Here is a 22,580-nt window from a genome sequence, read left to right on the forward strand (position 1 = left end):
TGCTTCTCTTTTTGTGTCTTTTGTGCTCCAACAACTCCTAAGTGATGGAAATGTGCACATTTGATTCCATTCAGTAGCATAGCCTGGATTCAGTTATTGTTGAGTCTGAGCAAGACTGACATGGGTGGGCACTGGGCAGTGCAGATGTTGACACCGCCTCTAATTCACCTCTCATTTGCCTGTACTGCTACCACCGACTGGATGGGCCTGATCCCCAAATGGATCAGCTATAGTCCATCCGTGACTGCGTCCATTATTCCTCTGGAAAATCTAGCCAGTTATTGTACCTATTACGAAGGGCCGCTAAAAAGTTTTCAGCTCAACCAACAAAGTTGGGGGAAGTCGTCATTGGGGGCTGTACACTTAGTTCAGTGATTTTCCACTTTTTTAGTTGCATATCTTTCTGACAAAACAAAAAAGTGGAAAATCGCTGGTCTAAGGCCTGGATACTGTATACAGCGCCGATATCGGCAGCCCCCTAAAATGCTGCCACCGATTACGTGCCAATCATGTGACAGCACAGTATAAAGAATCATGCCTCAGAGAAAGATAGGCGCCAGAAATGAAGGCCAAGGTTTCCCAAGCCTACATTTCTAGCGCCTATCTTCGTTGTGAATCACTCCTACGTAGGCACTTTAAAGCATCTAACACTACTTCTGGTATTAGCCATGCCCATTGTGGTGTTAGGCTCCAGTAGGTGCCTCTGGAGGTGCAATTCTAGTGCCTTTTATTTTTTTAGGGCCAGTAGGTGCTTTAAATTTAAAGTTATTTGCCATTTCAAATGGCATTTCCTAAGTTAAGGCGCCATTTGTAGAATTTCCCCCTAAGTGTATAGCCCTTGATGGAAACTGCCCCAACTTTGTTGGTTGGGCTGAGAACTTTTCAGTGGCCCCTCGTCTTGATATTTTGTACCCTCAAAGAATGCATAATTGTCTAGAGACACCTACGTTTACAATTAATACCTAAAAAAAAATAGTGCATATGAAATTGGCTATTGAAACAAAATAAAACTGCAACATCTTTCTTCGGAAGAGAGCTCACTCAGAGAGAGAATAAGAAACTTAAAATTTAATGTAGCATTATATCTAGAAATGCTGTAGAACAAATCTCTGTATGAATGGTGATAGTTTTGGATCAGCACTCATGATCTGCTGACCCCATCTTCAGAAATGACAAAAACTCACAGTTTTCATTTGCTTCAAACATCTTCTGATAGTCCTAGAAGAAGATTCAAAGAATATAAGAGCTACATAGATAATTTCCATATTTTACAGTGTTCATGTGAAAATGGTTAAATGGCTAGAATCTCTTTTGGGGAAATGGTACTAAATAGTGTTAATTGTCTTTTATTTAGTAATTCACGTTAGTTAAACTGATTCCTTATTTATTGAAGTCTTGTGTAAACCGAGTCGAGCCCCTACTTCAGGAGATGATACGGTATATAAATCTAAGGCCTAGAGCTCCTTTTACGAAGCCTCATTAGCGGTTTAATGCACCTAATAGTGTGCGCTAATTTGCCGGCCGCGCTAGCCGCTACCACCTCCTCTTGAGCAGGCGGTAGTTTTTCAGCTAGCGCGGGGGTTAGTGCGCGCTAAAAAGTTGCATGTGATAAAGTCACTAACATGGCTTCGTAGCAGGAGCCCCTAGTTTAGATTAGAAAATTTTTGGAATGAAAAAAGGCTATTTGGAAATTTTTCAGCAATAAAGGAACTTTGTAGAAAATAATCCATTGCAACTCTTGGATGTTTTGAGGCTAGACTTGTTTCAATAATGAATAACTTGGGATCTTTTAAGAAAACCATCAAACGAATGCTGCAGTCCGTCTCATTTATGGCCTCAAGAAAGCGGATCATCTACTTAAAAAAACTACACTGGCTGCCTGTGGAAGCAAGGTTCATCTTCAAGTTTTCCTGTCTTTGCTTCAAAACCATACCAGGTTCATCCCCAATCTATCTGTCTCATCATTTTGAATTTCCAGGCACAGTTTGCACATGTAGCGCTTACTTATTCGCGTTTCTATCCCTAAAGGGCTGTATATACAAGAGATTCCTTGATAGAACATTCTCATTCCAAGCAGGCAAATGGAATAAATGTCTAACCAACTTTATTTCAAATGCACTCTCTTATCAAACTTTCAGGAAGTCAACAAAACTTACCTCTGATAAATTTCTCTGATTCCACCTCTACCTGGATGTACTTTTATTCCTCTACCAGACAAATTTGATTAATCTTAGATTGCTAATGTAATTTTGAAAGTTTTATGTAATATTGCTGTCTGTATACAGTCTCTTCTTCTGTAAACTGCTCTGAACTGTTTGTGGTATTGCGGTATATAAAAATAAAGTTATTATTATTATTATTTTTAAGTGCCAATAAGTTGCCCAAACTGAACAGATGACTACTGGAGGGCATGACCCTCTCTTATTCTCTCTGTGGTCACTGAGCCCCTTCCACCACACAAAGATGTGAAAGAAACAGCTTATGACAGCTTCAGATGGCCAATCCTATTAGAGGAGCAAGCATGGGTGGTTGGGGGATTTTGTTGTTGTTTCTTCTCCTCTTCCATTCATCTCCTTTTCTTCTTTTTTTTTATTTATAAGTTTATTCATTATTACAACAAATATAAATAGGAATACACACCAACGTAAAACAACATTATTACAAAAGCAAATAAATCTTTCAAATCCAAGTCCACATTATTGGGACTGTAATAGATCTCATAAAAAGAGGTAATTTAAATTATAACTTCAGCCAAGCAGACAATGTTCATTTCTTTACTTTATCCCTTCTTATCAACCTCTGCAATAGTCTCAGGTAATTTATCCACTTTAGATTTATCTTTCAGGAAACTTTCCAAATGAGATGGATCAACAAAACTGTACTTATTATTCTCATATGTAACCAAACATTTGCAAGGAAATTTAAGGAAGAATAAAGCTCCTATAGCCAAGACTCGTGTCTTGAGTTGTAGGAACTGTCTTCTCCTATACTGTGTTTGCCTGGAGACATCTGGAAACACATTTAATCTCTGACCACAGAATTGAGCCTGTTTATTTGTAAAATAAAGTTTAAGAATGGCTTGCTTTTTCCATCTCGGATTTTAATGTTACTATCAACGTTGCACTTTTTGCGATAAAATCTTTAGAAGACTCCAAAAACTGAGATATATTCAGGCTATCTGGTGATACTAATTGATCTACATCTCCCTCTTCAACTAATACTTTGGTGTTCCAGGAAATATAATATAAGTTTTCAGGGGAAAATCCATCCACCTGGGCATAGTGAAGAGCATCTTTCAAATACATTTTCAGTAACTCCAAAGGAGAAAGGAAATGAGATAAAGGAAAATTCAGAAAGCGGAGGTTCCTAGATCTCATGGCATTTTCAATTTTCTCCATCTGCATATGTATTAGAGAATTATCTTTCATATTAGATGTTAAGCATGCTTGAATCACAGACAGATGAGTACTTTATCAACTCTTTTCCCCATTAAATTGAATTGAACTTCTTGCTCTGTTACTTTATTAGTGATTTCAGTTGAGAATTGACAAAGTTTCACAACCGTCCGCTGCAAAGAATTTTCTATTCTATTTACTACTGTCCAAACGTCCTGTAAGGTAATAGATTATTCTACAGAGGATTCATTTGCAGAAATTACTGGCATTTGGACAGGAGTTCCAGATTTCTCCAATGATGTTGATGTCGAATCCATATCAGTTAAGTGGGAATAAATTGATTCCTTTCCTTCCTTGGGAGTGGAATTTTTTTCTTCTAGTATTTTTAAATTTGGTTGAGGTGGAGGTGATGGTTCGCCAGAGGAGAGTGAGGCAGAATGAGAGTAAAGGTCAGTCTTACCTCCCGAAGATGTTTCAGGAATAGGATACAGATGACGATCCATCGGACCTGTTCCTGAGGTTGATGGTATAACCTTCGCCTTCCTTTTTCCCATTTGTTATTCCTCCCCTTTTGCCTGTGCCTCATTGTGGCTCTAAAGGGGCTTCGAAGGGGCAATACCTTCCCCTTTAGTCATGCGACAGCGAGCCGCGTACCGCGGCTGAAGATCTTTTTTGAATCGGGAGAGATGACCTCCCCTCCCGATGCTGACTGACATCAGGTAGGTAGTCTGCGGGGGTGCCTGCTTGCCGGTCTCTGCTCCAGTCAGGTTGGAAAGCAGCCCTCTCCTTTTCTTCTTTTCATTCATATACTTTCTTCTTTTTTCCCACCTTCTTGGTTTGTCCCTTCCCCATCTCCTCTTATTTTAATATGATGTATCCTCTTATTGTTTTTCTCTTTTGTGTCCAGGTTGTCCATTAATGAGTTTTAATAATCCTTGTAAGTTTTCCCTAATTTTATATTTTTGTAAAAAATTTGGATGGAAATCGCTTAAGCTTTGGATAAAAACCGCTTAGGCTTTGGATGGAAACTGCTTAGGCTTTAATATAATAAACTTGACACTAGTGGTCAGTGCAGTGGACAATACAGATGGGGACACAGGTCCATATCTCAGGCTACCTAGTACACTTGTGGTGAAACATGTGAACCCTCCATAATCTAATGTACATACATAAAAATGACACCTGGTGTACAGGTGGGTACAGTAAATTTTGGGTGGGTTTTGGAGGGCTCACAATACAATATAAGGGGGTTATAATGAAACGTGTACCTGAAACTAGAGAATGACACGGGGAAAAAATCTGTCCCCGTCACTGCACCGTCCCCGGCCCACCATCCTCTGCACCGCCCCGTCACTGCCACCGCCATCCCTTTCACCGCCCCGTCACCGCCACTGCCATCCCATTCACCGCCCTGTCATCGTCCCCGTCTAGCACCCATCTTCTTCCCTCCGCTCCCCCACAGTCTGGCATCTGTCTTCTTCCCTTCCAGCATCTTCTCCCCACTCTGCCTTCCACATTTCCTTTCAGGGTCTGTTCCTCTCTACCCTCTTTCAATGTCTGTTCTATTCCTTTCCACCACCACCCTTCCCTCCCTCCTTTACCATCTGTTCTTTTCTACCACCCTTCTTTCATATCTTCTATCAGTCCCCCCACCATCACTAGCAGTCTCTCTTCTCCCTTACCATGAGCAAATAGAACTTCTGAAAATTGTATTGCTGAGGCATTATTTCTAGTACGCCTTTTTTTCCAGATGGATGACATCAATTTTATAATTCTTACTGTCTGCTCTGATTTCATTCACAATTTGGTTTGTGTTTTGTACCTGAGGATTCCATGAGGCATTTAACCTTTTCCTGTCTCTTCTGTGATTTCAAGTTGATTCCTTCAATAATGGAGTCTCAAGGCAGTAGCAGTTTTCTATTTTGGGCTCTTTTGACATTGTGTAAGGGATTTCTTGTACATTTGGTGCTGGTCTTCTTTGATGAGGTCACTTCAGAATCTATTTCCAAGGAAGAGAAACTTTTTCCCTTTCACCCCCTCCTTCCTTGTGTGAGCCGGAACACGCGGTCCCCGCAAGCAAGTAATTTTATATCATTTTCATTCTATTCATTCATAGAAATTAAAGTCTAGATAATGCCAGTCACATAACAAAACATGATTTTACAAAAATAATTCCCTGCACAGTCAAGCCTGCAAGGATTACTAGATGTCTTTCAGCAGCTCCCCTCCCTCCCTCCCCCTTACCTTTGTGGCCAAGTCAAAATGATCTACCAAAAATAAAAGTTTAAAAACACAAAGCACGCTGTACGCAGAGAAAATGTTAATTATCATTTATATTCCGCGGGTTTTCAAAGAGGTCAAGGCAGATGACTTTATGCAATGTCACCTCAGTAACAACTATACAAAAATAGACAAATATTCCCCATTCCTTTTTACTAAACTGCGATAGCGGTTTTTAGCACAGGGAGCTGCGCTGAATGCCCCACGCTGCTCTCGACGCTCATAGGCTCCCCGCGCTAAAAACCGCTATTGCGTTTTAGTAAAAGGGGGCCATAGTGCAAAATATAGACAGCAGATATAAATTCTCAAAACGGATACATTTTGATCACTAAGTTGAAAATAAAATAATTTTTCCTACCTTTTTGTCTGGTGATTTCATGAGTCTCTGGTCCATCTTCTGATCCTTCTTTCTTCTCCTGCCCCCCCCCTTTCTTTCTCTCTCCCCCGGCCCCCCTCTTTATTTCTGCCTTTCTTTCTCTCTCCCCCTGGTCTCCCTCTTTATTTCTCTCTCCCCCTGGCCCTCCTCTTTCTTTCTGCCTTTCTTTCTCTCTCCCCCTGGCCCTCCTCTTTCTTTCTGCCTTTCTTTCTCTCCCCCTTGACCCCCTCTTTATTTCTGCCTTTCTTTCTCTCTCCCTCTGGCCCCCCCCTTTATTTCTGCCTTTCTTTCTCTCTTCCCCTAGCCCCCACAAAGCCATCGTGCCAATTTCTCCACTTCCACGATTCTTTCCCTACCCTCACCCCCAAGCCAGCACACGATTTCTCCCTGCTCCTTCCCCGATGTCCTGAACTTCATCGGGCAGCAGCAGCATTCACAAATCACTGCTGTTGCCCCTTCAGGCCTTCCTCTCTGTCGGGTCCTGTCTTCATGAAAACAGGAAGTAGGCAGGACCCGGCAGAGAACAAGGACTGAAGCCGGCAACAGCAGCGAATTGTAAATGCTGCTGCTGCCCGAAGAAGGTAATGGAGCATGAGGCAGACCACTTCTCCCCCCTCCCAGCCGAACCCCCGCTGACCCTCCTATCTCCCCCCCCTCGGTGAACCTTTCCGACTCTCCCAGTGAGAGCAGCAAACCTCCTTCGCGGCTTTCTCCTCCCTCTTCCGCGTCACTGATGACGTCATCAGTGATGCGGCAGAGGGAGGAGAAAGCCGACGCTACTGGAGGGAGGTTTGCTGCTTTCGCTGGGAGGGTCGGAAAGGTTCACTTGGGGGGGAGAGATAGGAGGGTCAGCGGGGGTTCGGCTGGGAGGGGGGAGAAGCGGTCTGCTTCGGTGCTCCAAGACCTGGTGCCATTACCTTTTTTGCCCCTCCCGCCCCCCCTCCCCCTTGGTACGCTACTGCTCTCCTTAGTTTGCCGGTTTTCTTTTTTGGCGACCGGCACGCTTTCAAAAAGCCGCGCATGCGCGGCTGCTCAAAGTTCAATCTTCTACTCTGCTGCAACTTCCTGTTTTCGGTTGGGTCAGAGCAGAAGATTGAATACTGAGCAGCCGCGCATGCGCAGCTCTTTTGAAAGCGTTCCGGTCGCCGAAAAAGAAAGCCGGCAAACTAAGGTGAGGTGGAGAGAGGAAGCTGGTTAAACGATCGAGCCGGCGTGCGGGTGGGCGAATGGGGGCTGCGGGAACCGCAGGAGTTGTCCCAGCTATATGAAACACCCTGTATGATCTGTTTCGTAGGAATCCATGAAACCAGTTGAGAACTTGGCCGGAGATGCCAATGTAAGCAAGGCAGTCTAGTAGAATGGTGTGGTCGACTAGGTCGAAAGCACTGCTGAGGTCAAGTTGGACCTGACCTCTCCTACAGCCCAATGGCTTGTTTGTGTGCATTTTTCTTTTGGACTTTTTTTTTTTTTTTTTTTTTGAAAATGGTCCTAAAAGTACTAAACTCAAACACAACTAGCAAATGGTCATTTTTGAAACAAAAAGTTAGATGTTTTTCTGGTTTGAAAATGGCCATTTTCTCTAAAGGATTTTTGAATATTTTTCCCATGCCTGACACCTTGTTCCAACAATCCCTGGACAGTTTGGTTAGTGTTCATATTTTTCACATTTTCATGCTTTTTTTTAGCACATTCATTTTCATTTTAAATATTTCTCACATACAAATTAATTATAGGCATGTTTTCATACATAAAATTTTTTGTGTGTGTGCTTATTGATGAATACCTACCCCTAATATATAAACAGCAAATAATGTTTTTGGATGGATAAATAACTAAGAATAAAGATTTATAAATGACTTTTTTTTTTTCAAAATTGACTACGAAACTCCTTTTTGGTGCACAGTTCATGCCAATAAAAGCTAAAGAATAATCTGCTCACGTCTCAGTTTCTAAAATTTAGCAGAATTTGTTCTACAACTCAAAGAGTATAAACTGGGGGCTAACAGAGAAGGTGTTATTGAGGGTATATATTTCTGATGCTTTCACAGAGACTGGTATCCCTTGCCAGTTTGGATTTTTTTTTTTGGGGGGGTGGGACAAAAACCACTGGGAGATTAAGGGGGCAGTCTCCCCTAAGTGGAATACTGCTCACTTGGAGCAGTTTTCTAAAACTTAAACATGCTTGGTAGCAAGTGTAAAACCTGATATTCATCTGTTAGGACATTAGCATCTATTGCCCTTCTGAAATAGGGAATAAATAGGTATCTTTTACGCATGTTCTAGTCTAGTCCCACCCCAAAATGCCCAAACCATACCCACTTGCCATTTGCACATACTTGGGCTTTTGACATGCATAGCATATCCTGGCTTTGTAAAATGGTAACTTAGAAGTTTATGCAAAATAGATGTTTATGTGCAGGTTTGGCACTTATCAAACACAAAAAAGTCTTCTAAAATGACCACTGTAGAAGTAATGTAGAAAACTGGGAAGCATGGGCAAGGACTGGTCTACAGAGTATCCAAGGATCAGACATGACTGAATGGATAGTAGTAGTAGCAGAAGTAATGTAAATTCTTTTTCTATAAGCCCATTTTGTGATTGAAAGACTATTTTGTACATGAAAGTATAAAACTAATTTTCTCCTTACTCCACAATAGTCGTCTCTGTTGAATATCTGAGGTGGCACAGCAGTTGGGTTTCCTGCCTTCTGCCTCATTTCTTTCAGTAAGCTTTCATGAAGTGATACGTCTATGAGTTCATACTTAATTTTCTTTGTGTCTAAAATCCGAGCGACTTCAGCTTGTCTCATCTTGATCTAAAAAAAAAAAAGGGGAGACAGAAATCAAACAGATGTGTACAAATCAACTCCAGAAAAATTATTTCCCTTTCATTTTTCCTAATTTAAGGCTTCTCTCCTTTTCCATTCTGTGATGGAGGTATTAGGTATACTTCCAGTATTTTGATGGTCTTCTCCTGCACCCCATATATTTAAACCAAGTATGTAGCAAACCAGTGTACGCAGGAAAATGAGTATACATGTATACTGTATATTTGTAAAAAGTTAGTCAAACTGAAAACACAAATTAAAAAGTCAGATGTTCCAATTAAAACATTTAAGAAGTAAGGTCAAGCCTTTTGGATTTAGTGGTCTGCGTATATAACCCTTGTTTGCCTGGTGAGCATGAGAGCAGGCTACTCTATGTGAATTTCAAATTTATTTGTGGGGTCTGGGCCAGGATCAGTATGAGATGGAAGTCCGGTTGGCAAACATTCAACAACCTTTTGATACCTAGCAACATAATAGTGAAATTCTCTCCCAACCCAACTAAGAAACTCCCCCTCACACAAACACTTCCACAAAGACCTGAAAACCTACCTATTCAAGAAGTACCTAATGCAAGTAAAAGGAGAACTTTAACAAAGGATAAACCTTCAAACCCCCGATCCCACACATAGTGATGTCACGTTCCCCACATCTATCATAATAAAACCCTTAGCGCGCATGTGCACTTCAAACTCCGTGATCCCTGCGTCCGTGATCCGTAGCTCCGTGTCTCCGTATGCGCAGTAGAAGGAGCCTGTGGCATTTTGCGTGTGGCGGTTTTCTGGCTCCTTCTACTGCGCAGGCGGAGGCATGGAGTTTGAAGTGGCGAACACCATGGCAGCGACTCCCCCCTGCTGCCCTCACTCCGTCTAACACTAAAGGTATCTGCCGATGAGGAGGACCGTGCACTGAACCAAGGAGTCACGGGAAAAGAAGCCACAGGGAAGGAGGATGGCCAACCAGCCCGTGATCCTCAACGTGTACGACATGGTTAGGAAAGCCGCTAAATCTTTAGGGGCCCTGCAGGCAACAGTGCTGCTTACCGGCATCTGGGCACTCAGGTATCACCAGAGTGACCGAGTGGCATAATAAAGTGTTTTTGTAATTTGAGATGGGGGAGAAGGAGGGCAGTATGATAGGTTATTAAGGGGAGAGAGACAGAAACAAAGAAATGCACGTAGAGACACACAGAAAGACAGGGGAGCCAGGGAGAGACACAGAAAGAAAGACAGACAGATAGCGGCCAGGGAGAGAGACAGAAAGAAAGACAGACAGCAGCCAAGGAGAGAGACAGAAAGAAAGAAAGACAACGGCTAAGGAGAGAGACAGAAAGAAAGATAGACAGTGGCCGAGGAGAGAGAAAGAAAGAAAGAAAGAAAGACAGACAGCGGCCAGGGAGAGAGACAGAAAGAAAGAAAGAAAGAAAGAAAGACAGACAGACAGACAGCGGCCAAGGAGAGAGACAGAAAGAAAGACAGACAGTGGCCAGGGAGAGAGACAGAAAGAAAGAAAGACAGACAGACAGCGGCCAAGGAGAGAGACATAAAGAAAGACAGACAGCGGCCAAGGAGAGAAACAGAAAGAAAGAAAGACAGACAGACAGCGGCCAAGGAGAGAGACAGAAAGAAAGACAGACAGACAGTGGCCAGGGAGAGAGACAGAAAGAAAGATAGACAGAGGCCAAGGAGAGAGACAGAAAGACAGACAGGGGGCCAGGGAGAGAGACAGAAAGAAAGGGGACAGGGAGAGAGAAAGAAAGACATACAGAAATAAAGAAATGCCTAAGTCTATACATTTATTCTAGCACCCGTTAATGTAACGGGCTTAGACACTAGTATGATTATAATTCCTATGCATGCGCCAAATGTAATAATGTTATTTCTGAGTATGACCAGCTTCATACTTTTGTAAATCGCATAGAATGCCTTATGGGGAAAATTAGTGATCCACAAATGCCAATGTAATGTAATATAATGTGAGCAATTCACTTACAACACTCTCCTTGCATCCAAGAAGTTACAGTTTTGAAACAAAAGGATCACTAAAACTTGGATGATACAGAACAACATGGGACAATTTCAGCATTAACTATATTCAGTCAGTAGTAAAACAAAATAGTTTCAACAGCTACAGTCGTCTAGTAGATTTCCTTATGAATATGGTAGAGGTTTTGATATACCGTAAGTCCTTTATAGTTTTACTCTCTGTAGACCATTATCCAGAGGAGAGACGCTCTAGTAAGTCTCTGTAAGATTTTGGGGCTTCAGAGCTTTCAGGTACAAAATCTTTGTAGGCAGTCCTTCCCCTTATGGGCATACTACTTACTGGGGTTCTCTGTCCCGTTTCTCCTAGAACCCTCCTATTTCTGTGGGCTTGATCTTGTTAATCTTTCTCCCTTGACAGGATTTGTGATGATTAGTCAATTTCCTAGTCCAACACTCTCTCCTTGTGCAGATTCAGTAGCTTTTTAGGTTCTATGGTGTATCTTTTCAGGTGCTGTGACTGTATAGTCAGAGCCTCTTCCCTTTCAGTAGAGATGCATTTTAGTTGGAAGCAAGAGCCAACATCTCCCCTTGCAATTAAGGAAAGTGATTGGGATTTGATTATTGCCTATCTGTGGTTACAATCAAAGTGATGTACATATTATATACAGGTACTTATTTTGTACCTGGGGCAATGGAAGGTTAAGTGACTTGCTCAGAATCAGAAGGAGCAGCAACCTAGTTCCTCAGGTTCTCAGATCATTACACTAACCATTAGGCGGTTCCTCGGTGGTGTAATGACTGGGGAGCAGGAGCTAAAGACATAAGAACATGGGTCAGACCAGTGGTCCATTGTGCCCAGCAGTCCGCTCACACGGCGGCCCTCTGGTCAAAGATCAGCGCCCTAACCGAGACCAGCCCTACCTGCACATGCACTGGTTCAGCAGGAACTTGTCTAACTTTGTCTTAAATCCCTGGAGGGCGTTTTCCCCTATGACAGACTCCGGAAGAGCGTTCCAGTTTTCTACCACTCACTGGGTAAAGAAGAACTTCCTTACGTTCGTACAGAATCTATCCCCTTTCAATTTTAGAGAGTGCCCTCTCGTTCTCCCTACCTTGGAGAGGGTGAACAACCTGTCCTTATCTACTAAGTCTATTCCCTTCAGTACCTTGAATGTTTCAATCATGTCCCCTCTCAATCTCCTCTGTTTGAGGACAAGACTATTCCCATTGGGCTTGGTTTCCCTCCAAAAGGAGTCTCATCCTACCACAGGTGGAAAGACTAATTCAATTGTTCCAGAAGCTGTGAGAGTATTATAAGTTGAAAAGTGTTGGCGATAAAAACTTCCAAGTGCTACTTTATGCCACTTTTTGTATTTATGAAAATGAGCCCCATTGTATCTTTTCCTTTCCCTTGTCCTTCTTGATCTTGTGTTGTTATATCGGTCATAGTAAGCATGTTGCTTTCTGTCTATTCCCTGTTTTATTTGTATAATTTTGTAGATAAATGGTTAGAGGTGTTATGAACATGAACAGAGAGCAGAAAACCAATATGATTTATGTTATTTCTGCTTTAATACATTATAAAGCAAAGTCTTTGTGTTCTTATGATGGACTTTCTGCTGATGTCCCCCTTCCAGATAATTTTCAGATCATGAAGATCTCAGATTAAAGGGCATTGGAAAAAAAGTGTGTTCACTGCTGTTTGAATGCTGTATACTCCTTTCCACTTACCTCCCTGGATCCAGAGACACTGGTGTAATAAACTTTAATGTACGTTCCTTTGCTTTCAGGCATGATAAGCAACTTTTTGAGATGGTGGCAGAGTACCACCAAGTCACTTAGCAAGATGAAGTGAGAAAGTATATGACTAATAAAGTTTCCAAGCTCCCTTTTCCTGTTTGGAAATTGCACGTTATAGAATGTCAGAATGTTTCCATGTTGCTAGGTAATGTTTGTGATTCTGTGATATAGAATTTATATCAGTTGCTATAGCACCCAAAGTCCTCTGCTAGTAACCATTTATAAAATACACTTAAGCCCTGATTCTGCAAAGTGCTCCCGATTGTAGGCAGCTGTAGGTGTCCTACAGCTGTCTACTCAGCCAATCGGGAGGCACTTTAAAAAAAAAAAAAAAAATGCTCCCCAGGCAGGCTGCCTATATTGAAGGCACCTCCAGGGAGCTTAGAGAGGCCCGCAAGCCGCCTAAGCTCACCTAAAGCTAGGTGGTAGCCTTAAGCGAACCTAGGCAGCCCTACGTGTCTCCCTAGCAGACCGGGAGACGCATACTATGTAGGCTAGCAAAATGCTAGCCTACATGATTAGTATAGCCGCTGCGGCTAAGACCGCAAAAGTCTCCCCTCCCCCCAGCGATCGCAACAGGAGGGTGCCCAACCCCTCCTGCCAACCCCCCAATGACCCTCCCAACAATTGTGGCAGGAGGGTACCCAACCCCTCCTGCTGACCCCCCCAACGGCTCCCCCCTAAGATCACCATCAGGAGGGTTCCCAACCCCTGCTGCCAACCCCCCCCAATAGCCCCCCATAAGATCACCGGCAGGAGGGTGCCCAACTCCTCCTGCCAGACCCCCCAAGCGAATACCACCACCCCGGAACCCCCCCTTGACCTTACCAGCAAGTTGGACCGGACAGCTCCTCGCACGTCCAGCCAGGAGGCCCACCTCCGTCCAAATGAGGCAGACCCGCCCCTACCCTGTCCAACTCACAGGATCCTAGGACTTGATTGGTCCAGGCGCCTAAGGCCCCTCCCGCTATAGGAGTCAACATCACCAAGCCCTCGCAGTTGCTCAGGTAATTGATTCCATAACTGTGGTACACACACGTAGAATATAGATTTCCTATATTCCTTGCGGTGAATTTCACGAACAGATGGGATCGCCACGTAATTTCCGTGTTGGTTGATAAATACAAAACCTGTAGCCTGTTCTGAACTCATTGGGGAGAATACAAATTACATAAATAAATAAATATATTCTAATCTAATCTTTAGTCTTATATACTGGGTCATTCCCAGAGGGACTCGAACTGGTTAACAAAATATTATCTTAAGACCATCGATAAACAATCATAAAAAGGAAGAATCAGTACATGTCAATAAAGAGTTGTCAGTTGCTTTGTACATAGCTGCTTATTGCTGAAAGGATTTAAGTGCCTATTGAAGCAGCTAATTTTGCTGTGTAATGCCTACAGCAGCTGGTCTCATTTATTATCCAGCAAGGGAAATCTTTTCTTAGAAATTGTAAAGGACAAGGGACTGCCCCACTACTGAGAAGAACAAACTTTTCTGATCTAGGTTGTATTACATGTTTTTCTGGTAGAGGAAGGAGATGTATGTTGAATTTAAAGCAGCTTTGAATGATCTTTCCCCAGGGCTCTGTTTAAAAATGAATGATTTCTGACTATCATGGGTTTACCTCCGATTTCCCCATGATAGCTGTTTTGAGCTGGATTGTGTAGGTGTAGGAACACAAAATTCAACTTGAACTACATCTGTTACATGGGCAATGTCCTAGGGCGGTAGAAATGTAAGCCTGTAATCAGTTTTGCATTGTCCACAGCAGCTTTTCCTCATTTTAAAGTGGCATTCATTATCGGTCAACAGACTCTTGTATTGCATACTACAGGAGCTGTGAACCTTCATTTGGCCTTAGTTCTAGACTACCAACTGGCTTTATTTTCTCAGAAACGGCAGTTTCAGTTCTGCTTTTATTACACTGTGCATGTGTGCTTGTTTGTAGAAAAAGAAAACATAGAAATTAGGCAGAATAAGCTGTAGGTGGTGATACCTGAAGGCAGAGAACTAGAGGGTAGAAGACAGATGAACAGAAAAGGGGGAGGAGAGAACAATGGCAAGTATTCATTCTGAGAAGGAGCAGAGAAAGCTAGCAGCTGAACTTATAGGGGAGGGAAGGGGAAGAAATACAAGCTGACGGAGAAATGGTGAAGGCGGAACCTCCGGAAGAAAGTGCTGCAGTAGTGGTGGAGGTGTTTCATGCCTCCCTTATTATAGGGGAACTCTGCACAAGAAAATTATAAATAAAGTCTACAGAATTTTCAAATACTGTGTGCAGAATTCTCACAGGGGTACTTACGGCAGCTTATAATAAAGATGCCAGTCAGTCAGTCAGTTGCTTTTTATACTTTGGTACCAGAGAATTTTTTACTTGGGTTGGTTCATGCCTTTTCTTTATTAATTCAGCATGACTTACATTCAGGTACAGTGATATTTTTCTGTCCCTGAAGGTCTTACAGTCTAAGGGCACCTTTTATCAAGCTGCGTTAGGGTTTATTTTAATCACAACTTGCTACGGTAAAATCTCTGAAGATCGTAGGAATTCTTTGAGTGTCGGAGCTTTTACTGCAGTGGCCTGTGATAAAAATCCCGAACACAGCTTGATTAAAGGAGGCTTAAGTCTATCCCTGAGGCAATGGAAGGTTATGTGACTTGCCCAGGATCACAAGGAGCAACAACAGCAGTGGCATAGAAAAGGGGGGGGGGAGTCTGCCCCGGGCACCATGTTGGTGGGGGCACTGGCACCCCTCCTCCTTTCCGTCCCCTGCCTCTTCACACTCCTCCCATCGCCATGTGCGTACTCCCTTCCCTTCCCCCCATACCTCTAATTGCTCACCGCCACAAGCAAACCCTTCAACGTGCTCCTCATGACCGCGTCATCTCTCCCGCTGACATCACTTCCGGGGGCCGCGCATAGGAAGTGATGTTGGAGGGAGAACTGACGGGGTTGCAAGAAGCACATTTAAGTTCTTGTTGCTCATGGTGGTGAATAACTATAGAGATATGGGGGAAGGGAAGGGAGCGTGTGTGCGACAGGGGAGGGATCGGGGAAGGAGCGGGGTGTGTGTGTGGAAATGAGAAAGATAAGGGGTGCCACTGGCCCGGGCGCCTCTCACCCTCGCTACGCCACTGAATATCAGCCTTTGAATCCTAGCTTTCCTAGTTCTCAACCTGCTGCTCTAACCAATAGGCAACTCCTTTATTCTTAACTAATCTGTTCTGCTTATAAATAAGAGCCATCACAAGAATGATGTTTAAAATGATGAAAGCATATTTTGCATCTACCAAATAATTATTTGCAAATGAAGGCTGCACTGCAAGACTCTTGAATGTTGATAAAGAGTCATATCAATAATCCTATTATTGTTCTAGTTTTGATGGAGATCACACTGAATATAGTAACACCGTCATACTTTGCATTATTACTATGGTAATATGTAAAGGTTCAATGTAATAATAAAATGAGTGCTGTTTTTAGGATACGTGTCTGCTTCCCTATATTTGTGCACAATAGTAGATCAGAGAAAAGCAGTCGTGATACATTAGAAGGGAATCACATATATAAATATGTTTTTACTTGCAGACTGAGAGATGTATTACACGCAGAGCTCAAACCGTTGAACTTTAAAAAAAAAAAATTTCTGGCAAACCCTTCAAACCCTGCAAATTTCAGATGTCTACAGTTACTGTTGAATTTATTATGTGTTGCAAAAGGACTGAGAAATGAAGATGATTGTCCTGATGGTCTGAAATTTGGCAGCTAAAATTTAATGCTAAGAAATGCAAGGTCGTGAATTTGGGCTGCAAAAACCTGAGGGAACGTTACAGTTTAGGGGGTGAAGAACTTATGTGCACGAAGGAAGGAAGGACTTGGGTATGATTGTATGTGATGATCTTGAGGTGGCCAAACAGGTTGAAAAGGTGACGGTGAAAGCTATAAGGATGCTAGGGTGCAGAGGGAGAGGTATGGCCAGTAGGAAAAAGGAGGTATTGATGCCCCTGTATAAGACTTTGGTGAGACCTCATTTAGAATATTGTGTACAATTCTGGAGGCCACACCTTCAAAAAGGATGGAGTTGGTCCACAGGAAGGCTACTAAAATGGTATGTAGTCTTCATCATAAGGCGTATGGGGACAGACTTGAAGATCTCAATCTGTATACTTTGGAGGAAAGGCAGGAGAGGGGAGATATGATTGAGATGTTTAAATATATACATAATATAAATGTGCATGATTTGAGTCTCTTTCATTTGAAAGGAAACTCTGCAATGAAGTTAAGAGGTGATAGGCTCCGTAGTAATCTGAGGAAATACTTTTTTATGGAAAGGGTGGTAGATTCATGGAACAGTCTCTCGGAAGAGATGGTGGAGACAGAGACTGTGTCTGATTTCAAGAGGGCCTGAGATAGGCACATGGGATCTCTCAGAGAGAGAAAGAGATAATGGTAACGGTGGATGGGCAGACTAGTTGGGCCATTTGGCCTTTATCTGCCGTCATGTTTCTATGTCTTCTCCATCTTTAAGTTCAAACTGATAATAAGCATCTCCCAGAATCATGTACAGAGCAAAGCTATGGAGAGGAAATAATTAATATGAGGAAACAACAACACTGTATATAATTATGTTGAAACAGAACTTGTTCCCATACTTCATCACATTTTCTGTGCAAAGTGGAAGTGAAGAAAGATTCCATGGTTTTGCAATTAGTCTCCTTCCATTCTTTGATTTTACCCTGGACACTTTCTGAGATCAAGGTGATAATCTTCCCTCATGCTCTCTAGTGGTTAATGTTATATATTGGGCAAAATATTGGTTGAGCTTTGGTACCGGCAGCTCACCTTGAGAATTGCCCCGAGGTAAAATGACCAGGATAATTGTCCCAGGATAAATGGCCCATGCTAAATTACCCCAAGCTAATTAACCTGGGGGTAAGTAGCCCAGATTTATTGCATTGGGGTAAATAGTTTCATTACCCTAAAGTAAATAGCCTAGGCTAATAATCCTAAGGTTTAATAGCTAGGCCTTCTGAATTTAGGGTTAATAGCCTAATTATCATGGGGTAAGTAACTCAGACTAATTACTCCAAAGTAAAGGGCGCAGACTCTGGTTAAGTACAGATTTTTGACAGGATGTGCTACCATGAACATTGGTGAGCCCTGGAGCCAGGAGGGACTAGAGTTACACAGCAAGTTTAAGGTGAACAAAATGATGCTTTATTGAAGGTGTCAGGTAGGAGTCCTACTGGATCACATCATGCAATATATGCTGCCGGGCTCTGGTCTGGCTTCTATAAGTGACCAGCACAAGAATTAACAGCTCAATGAGGCCATCCTGCAGTTTGCTGGGTGAATGTATCAGACTGTACAGTTTCAAGTCAGACTTGGTCTACCTGGCTGTAGCAGTGCCAGTTATAGTTCCAGTCATACATAAGTGGTGCAGGCATATGCAACAGGGCATCATTCCTTCCTTCTGGGCCTCTCTAGCCTAACTGTGCCCTGAGGTTTTATACTTCCTAGCTCCTATCTTCCTGACTCCACCACTCCCATGTCATTTCCCCCTTGAGAGGGCCTATGGAACTTAAGGTGGCTCTGACATGGGAAGGAGTATCCAGAAATGAGAGTGGTAGCATCCTATAGACTCCCTTACATATTTTCCCCTTAGCTCAACAATGCGTGGTTGAGCATCTGCCATGTCAGGGTCTACTTCCCGAGATTAAAAAAAATCAGCAGTTGCATGCTCTTGGCCCACGTGATGTTGCATCTCAAAATAGAAGGTTTGAAGGCTTAGGAACCATCTCATGCATGCATTAGACTCCTTGTTGGTGAATCACCCACTTGAGGGGTATTACCCTAGGAAATAACATTGGAATTTCTTCAAGGCCCACTTGATTTGACTTTGATTTCTTAAAGGCCCACTTGACAGCTAGGGCTTCCTTTTCAATCACTGCAATGTTCTGTTCCCTAGGGAAAAGTTTTTGGCTGATATAAGCCACCTGGTGTTCCATCCCATCTACTTCTTGGGCTAAGGCTACCCCAAGCCCAACATCTATGCCTCAGCGCCAGAAAAGGCCGACTGAAGTCTAGGCTAATTAGCCCCAACACCAAAGGAAAAAGGTTCCTTGAGGATCTTGAAAGCAAAGTCCAATTCAGACATCTATTGCATCTTCTCAAGGGCTTTCTTCTGCAGAAGGCAAATCAGGGGCTTTGCTTTCTCAAAAAACTCTGACATAAAGCATCAGTAATACCTGAAAAGCCCTAAGAAGGCTCACACCTTTTTTTGGGATTGGAGCACCAATGCTTGTATGATTGCATCAAACTTCCTGACCAGGGCTTTACTTGTCCCTTACTGACAGCATATTTCAGGTATTGGTCCACTTGCCCTCCCAGAAAGCATTTCTTTGAATTTACCACCAATTTAGCTGTCCTAATGCTATCCAGTACAGCTTCCACTTGGATCAGGTAGGACCTCCAGGCCTTGCTGTAAGTGTAAACTATCATGTCATCTAAGTAGACAGCCATGTGTGGCTTTAATTAGCAGTCAACAAAACATTGAAATATTGCAGGAGCCTCATGAAGGCCAAATGGCAGTACCATGAACTCAAACAGCCCCTGGGGCATCGAAACAATGGTCTTCTCTTTGGCAGCTGGTGTGAGGGGCACCTGCCAGTAACCCTTGGTCAGATCCAGGGTTGAGATGAGTCATACACCTCCCGGCCTTTCAATAAGTTCATCAACTCTCGGCATTGGGTAGGCTTCCAATTTGGAGACATCTTTTACTTTCTGGAAATCAATATAGAACCAGATAATCCTTTCTGGTTTTGGCACCACAATTATAGGAGATGGCCAATTACTGGTGAACTCCTCGACAACCCTCAGTTCCAGAATCTCAGTGACCTCTTTCACCATTGCTTGCTGCCGGGCTTCTGAGATAAGGTAAGGATGCTGTAGGCCCACCACTCCTGGATTAATGATGATATGATATGTAAGGCCTACCAAAAAAATACATCATCATTATGGTGAATTGACTGTTCCAAATCAGCTTTTTGTGTGGCTGAAAATTGATTTCTAAATGGCACTTGCAGTGGTTCTGAGGGTGCCAATACCTCAGGTCCAAAGCCATCCTCCTGGACTAGCACTGTAGTCACTGGAACTCATTTCTTTAATAAATTGACATGGAGGATCTTGGCCCCATTCCTTTTATCTGGTTGGGTCACCTTGTAGTTGATGGGTCCTGTTATCTCATAAGGCCCTTGCTGCTTACATAGCAGCTTGCTTTCTGTTGAGGGTAAAAGGAGACTAGGACTCTGTCTTATGGCTGGAAGGTTTTCTGAATGGCCTTCTGGTTGTAGGCTCAAGCATTCTCTAATCAGAGCTTGACTGCCCCACTTTCTTTCTTCAGCCTTTCCTATGTGATGAGCACTTATTTGGTCAAATTCTTCCCTGGGCTGGGCTCCTCCTCTTAGACTTCTCAGACCATATCCAGGATTCCTTTAGATCTTTACCCATATAACAGATCAAACAGCGATAATCCTGTTGAACTTTTTGGGTACTTTCCAGACAGCAAACAGTATATACAGGAGCAAGGTGTCCTAGTTCATCCCATCTTCTGCCACGAACTTCCTCAGTATCTGCTTGAGAGTCTTTGAATGGCCTGGGTTGCGGGCCATTCCTTAATTTTTTGGGATGCATGTCTTTGACTCTGAGAATTGTAATTCTCTTATTTACCATTGTATGATATGAATAGTGGGAGGCAGCAGATTCTAAACCTAGATGGGCTAAATCTAAAAGAATACCTTTTACTTATTCATATCAAAGGGCAACAGAAGATAAGTCAAATGTGTCCAGATTTTTCCACTCCTTAATAAATGCAGTGCTTGCCTTCATTCTCATAATATTGTAAATCCAATATGCCTGTAATATACATAGTAATTGAGACATACGAATGACTTTTCATAAGAGATATATGTAACTTCCTTAATTATTTGTGAGCCAGGGGTTGGCTCTGAGGTTTTCCCAGTGAATGCTCTCATTTTTTTCTGTCATGCCCCATTTAGATAGTGTGTTCTATACATTTCTGAGTTGATAATATTTACTAGCATTGAAGATTAGAAAATTTAATTGCTGTACTTGCCTGGGTCATGAGCAGTGTCTGCAGTGCAAGCAGGCTACCTGCAGCGGTGCGGAAGGCAAGACACGACTGCAGGAAGAATCTCAAGGCCAGAAGAGGTAGCCTACTTGCATTGCAGACACTGCCTGTGAGCCAGGCAAGTACAGCAATGCTAACCCCAAATTAATCACAATTAAATGCTTAATTGTGCAAAAAATTAACTAGTTAATCATGTTAGTTTATTCGATTAATTCACAGCCCTAATATTTGCTGAGCCATTGGAAGGCTAAGGGCTAGATTCACTAAGCCCACCGATTAACTTCCGGCCACTTAGCGACCCCTTTGTGACCTGATTTCCCTCCGAACTGATTCACTAGCCTCTGTCCCGATCATCCTCCGATCCACGCATGCAAATGAGGGGGAACGGCATTCAAATGCAGGCAGGCAGCGATTCACTAAAAATAAAAGAGGGACACCGGCTGGGCTGACCGATCAAAAATAAGCGACTGCTGAGGACCAGTCGCTCAGGTCCTTTCTGATTGCCCTGCCTTCTGCCACCCTGCTCTCTGTCCCGATCCTGTTTCTCTGTCAGCCCCGATCCTGCTTCTTTGCAAGCAGCAATCTCCTGCTTCTTTGCAAGCTCTGAATCTCTCCTACACTTCCCCGCAGTGCAAGCCCATGGTTTTAACCCGCGGGTTAAAACCATGGGCTTGCAAAGAAAAAAAAGGTCACTCTTTAAGCATGCGCAGACCATCTACAGATGATCTGCGCATGCGTCGGGATCGCTATAGAGCGATCTGGGTGCTCGGTTGGGGGCGTGATTCCGATCGCCCTTATTTGCATGAGGGCGCGTCGTGAATCAGCCCCCTGGACACGGATCGGATCAGATTCCTCATGAATCCGATCCTATCCGTGCCCTTAGTGAATCTTGCCCAAAGTGACTTGACCAGGATCACAAGAAGCAAAAGTAGCATTTGAAAAGAGTAAAGAATAGAAACCTAGGGGTAATTCTATGAGTGAGCACTTCCTTTTAAGCACCCTGATGCTAAAGGGTCACGGCCTACTCTATAACGGCATTTGGTGTCCAGATTCCACTATAGAATATAGCATAAACCAGAATTAGCAAACCTTATATATAGGTGTTTGCAGAAACACCAGTCATGGACCTGTGGGCATCCAAATGTGACATACTGTATTCTGTAAGTTGCATGCATAGGTGGCAGCCCCTTCATTACCCCTCAAATATTATGCCCATGTGAATGTCCCCTTGCAATTACACTCTATTCTGCAAATTCTATAAAAGGCACCAAAAACTTCATGCATAATTTGGGGGCATGTCCAAATTGTGTGCCTAATGTGATTGACTAGCAAGCCAATTAGCACCAATAATTGGCCACTTACAATCAATTATTGGTGCTAATTGGCAACCATTTGCATTTACTTGCACATCTTTCCTAGCCAGTATTCTATAAAGATGCGTGTGTGAATTGTTACACAAGGATCCAAAAAGGGGGTGTGGCCATGAGAGGTGTATGGGCGGGGCGGGGCATCCCTACAATTTATTTGCAGTGTTATAGAATAAGGCAGATCTGCACCTAATTTAGGCACGAGGATTTACCCCAGGTTTCAACTGGTATAAATCCTCACGCCCAAAATTTGGTGAAGATGCCAATGCTAAGCGCTAGTCTGCAGCACCCAACTTGGGAACGGGTTTATAGAATTGAGCTTAGCACTTATTTTTTTGACACCCAAATATAGGCGCATTTATTAAATTTAACTTTATGCCACTTATGCTGACTCTTATA

The 22,580-nt window shown here is 43.0% G+C and overlaps 1 protein-coding gene across 1 annotated transcript; it reads right to left on the reverse strand.

The window, feature by feature from the left end:
- Positions 1–1,095: 1,095 nt before the first annotated feature.
- Positions 1,096–9,040, reverse strand: LOC117361147 (SH3 domain-binding glutamic acid-rich-like protein 3). Its single transcript, XM_033946097.1, has 2 exons — positions 8,700–9,040; positions 1,096–1,218 (listed from the first exon to the last, which is right to left on the reverse strand). The coding sequence occupies exons 1-2, from the start codon at positions 8,859–8,861 to the stop codon at positions 1,135–1,137; spliced, it is 246 nt and encodes an 81-aa protein (XP_033801988.1). The 5' UTR covers positions 8,862–9,040; the 3' UTR covers positions 1,096–1,134.
- Between the last annotated feature and the right edge of the window lie 13,540 nt (positions 9,041–22,580).

Source organism: Geotrypetes seraphini, chromosome 5 (assembly GCF_902459505.1).
Source record: "Geotrypetes seraphini chromosome 5, aGeoSer1.1, whole genome shotgun sequence".
NCBI classification, from domain to species: Eukaryota; Metazoa; Chordata; class Amphibia; order Gymnophiona; family Dermophiidae; genus Geotrypetes; species Geotrypetes seraphini.